This window comes from Nicotiana sylvestris, chromosome 6, assembly GCF_000393655.2.
Source record: "Nicotiana sylvestris chromosome 6, ASM39365v2, whole genome shotgun sequence".
Lineage (NCBI taxonomy): Eukaryota > Viridiplantae > Streptophyta > Magnoliopsida > Solanales > Solanaceae > Nicotiana > Nicotiana sylvestris.
In genome coordinates, this window is record NC_091062.1 from 168,209,168 (window position 1) to 168,211,625 (window position 2,458).

A 2,458-nucleotide genomic window follows, 5' to 3' on the forward strand; every position below is an offset into this window, starting at 1 on the left:
TTTGCTTTACATCTTATTCTATTCCATCACACTTTGCTTGTTTTTCTTGGTGTTGATAGGAAAACATGGCCGAATATGAAGAAGAAATGGAGGAACAAATGGAAGAAAATCCTTTTGCGGATGTAGATGAGTACATTGAGGATACAAAGGCTATTGTACCTCCGGTTGTTGGTGCTGCAACTTTCAAGGTAGAACATGGTTTAATCCTTATGCTCAAAGCGGAGGGGTTTTTCAGAAATTTCACTGATGATGTTCCGACACAACATCTTAGAAACTTCTTGGGTGTGTGTGCGATGCAAAAGCAGAACAACGTCTCTGATGATGCCCTAAGGTTGAGGGTGTTCAAGTACTCACTAGCTGGGGACGCAAGGAAATAGCTTCAAAATATTCCACCAAACTCCATTCATTCTTGGCTTGAACTTGTCCAAGCATTCTTAGCTAAATGGTTCCCGCAAAGTAAGAAGTCTGAAGTCCGGGATAAAATTTTCTTTTTCAAGGAAGTACCGGGAGAACATCTACATGAGGCATGAGATCGGTTCAAGCTATATTTGGTGAGGTCTCTCAACCATGGTTTTCCGGATTCTATCTTGTTGGAGAAATTCTACATGGGTTTGGATTCTATGAACCAAATATAGCCAAGAATGCAACTGATGGATCTTTTATGGACAAATCATTTGCAAGGGCCACACAAATACTTGACAAAATGGCAAAACATAATCAAGCTTGGCACTCAAAGGACACCACAGGTGGAATTGCATATGGTTCTCCTTCCTTGACCACCATAATCAAGGAAAATCAAGAGAGAGATCAATTGATCGCAGGTCTTGCCACAAATGTCAATGTGTTGACAAAGATGTTCACCGAAAGCCAAATGAAGAAGGTAAATATGGTGGAGGATGTGCAACCCATATCACATGAAGACTTTGAGGAGGCAAACTATGTCAACAACTCGTAAGGAGGTTATTAAAGGCAACAATACCAAGGTCAAGGACAACAAAATCAATGGAGGCCTAACCCACAAGGGCAAGGCAACCAATAGTGGCGAAATGACCAAGGTGGCTCAAATCAAGGAAATTGGAATAACAACAACAACTTCTTAAATCAGAGTTCAAACCCTTATGTTCCTCCAAAGGGTCAATATTCAAATCAAGGTTCCTCAAGTGATTCCAAGTTGGAAAGCATGCTTGAACGGGTATTGCAAAATCAAGAGAAGTCTGACACTTCTATGAGGAATATGACCGAGCTTGTTGGCTCTCATACTGCATCCATTCAAAAATTGGATATGCAAATGAGAACCTCTCTAGGAAACAAAATCTGAAGCAAAAAGGGACACCTCCAAGTGACACAATTGCGAACCCAAAGGGTAGTGGGAGTGGTCCAACTTCTCATATCATGGCAATTACTACTCGGAGTGGGAAGGTACTACAATGAGGGAGGTAACAAGTGGTTGAAGTAGAAGAGTCCAAACATGAGGTTGAGGTTGAAGAGCCGAGTGTTGTTGAAGTTGAAAAGGTTCCAGAAGAGTTGAAACTGCAAGAAGAAAATCGGGAAGAGGTAAAGGAAAAGGTAAAAGAGACACCAAAAACTCTACCACCTATTCTTAGACCTCCTCATCCATTCCCTCAAAGACTTGCTAGGAAGGTTGATGATATCAAACTCGAAAAGTTCTATGACATTCTCAAGCAACTATCGGTGAATATTACATTTGTGGAAGCATTTCAAGAGATGTTGGGTTTTGCTAAATATTTGAAAGACTTGATCACCAAGAAGAGAACCACCAAGAATGAAGTGGTGAAATGTGACACACCAGGTTAGTTCCATCATTGCAACATCCACCGTTCAAAAGAAAGAGGATCCGAGAGCTTTCACCATTCTATGTACTATTGGGACAAATCAACTTAATGCCTCTTGCCATTTACAAGCAAGCAGGGTTAGGTATGCCAAGGCCCACAAGTATGAGATTGCAAATGGCCGATCATTTCATAAAGAGACCGGTGGGAATTATCGATGATGTGCCTGTTAAAGTGGGAAAGTTTCATTTACCCGCCGATTTCATAATCCTCGATTGTGTGGTTGACAAAGAGATCCCTATTATTTTGCGGAGACCATTCCTTGCCACCGGAAGAGCAATAATGGATTCGGAACAGAATGAGATCAAATTCTGTGTGAATGATGAAGAGGTTACATTCCAAGTAAGCAAGGGTATGAAACTACCACATGAATATTAAAGCATCTCAGTGATTGATGTTGTTGATGAGGTGGAAGATGCGATTGAAATGAAGATGGAAGAACAATGCCTCGGTGAGGCGTTGGCGGCTATTTTGGTGAACTTCGATGGTGAAGATATGGAGGGGTATATGGAATCAGTCAATGCATTGGAAGGGCTTGGGTCCTACACTTCTGCTTCGGCAAAGCTCTCTCTCGATATGGAGAATAGAGCTACCCCTCCTGCAAAGCC

At 41.7% G+C, this 2,458-nt stretch overlaps 1 protein-coding gene across 1 annotated transcript; it reads left to right on the forward strand.

The window, feature by feature from the left end:
• Positions 1–526: 526 nt before the first annotated feature.
• On the forward strand, positions 527–2,228 carry LOC138871645 (uncharacterized). Its single transcript, XM_070149537.1, has 4 exons — positions 527–951; positions 1,305–1,419; positions 1,513–1,810; positions 1,930–2,228. Exons 1-4 carry the CDS (start codon positions 527–529, stop codon positions 2,226–2,228), a joined length of 1,137 nt encoding a protein of 378 aa, XP_070005638.1.
• Positions 2,229–2,458: the final 230 nt, after the last annotated feature.

Excerpts from the sequence above, each read along its gene's own strand:
- LOC138871645 (XM_070149537.1), top strand. The coding sequence starts at position 527 with ATGAGATCGGTTCAAGCTATATTTGGTGAGGTCTCTCAACCATGGTTT. Across the intron at positions 952-1,304 it reads GCAAACTATGTCAACAACTC|GAAACAAAATCTGAAGCAAA; the intron begins GTAAGGAGGTTA and ends GAACCTCTCTAG. Across the intron at positions 1,420-1,512 it reads TTACTACTCGGAGTGGGAAG|GTTCCAGAAGAGTTGAAACT; the intron begins GTACTACAATGA and ends GAAGTTGAAAAG.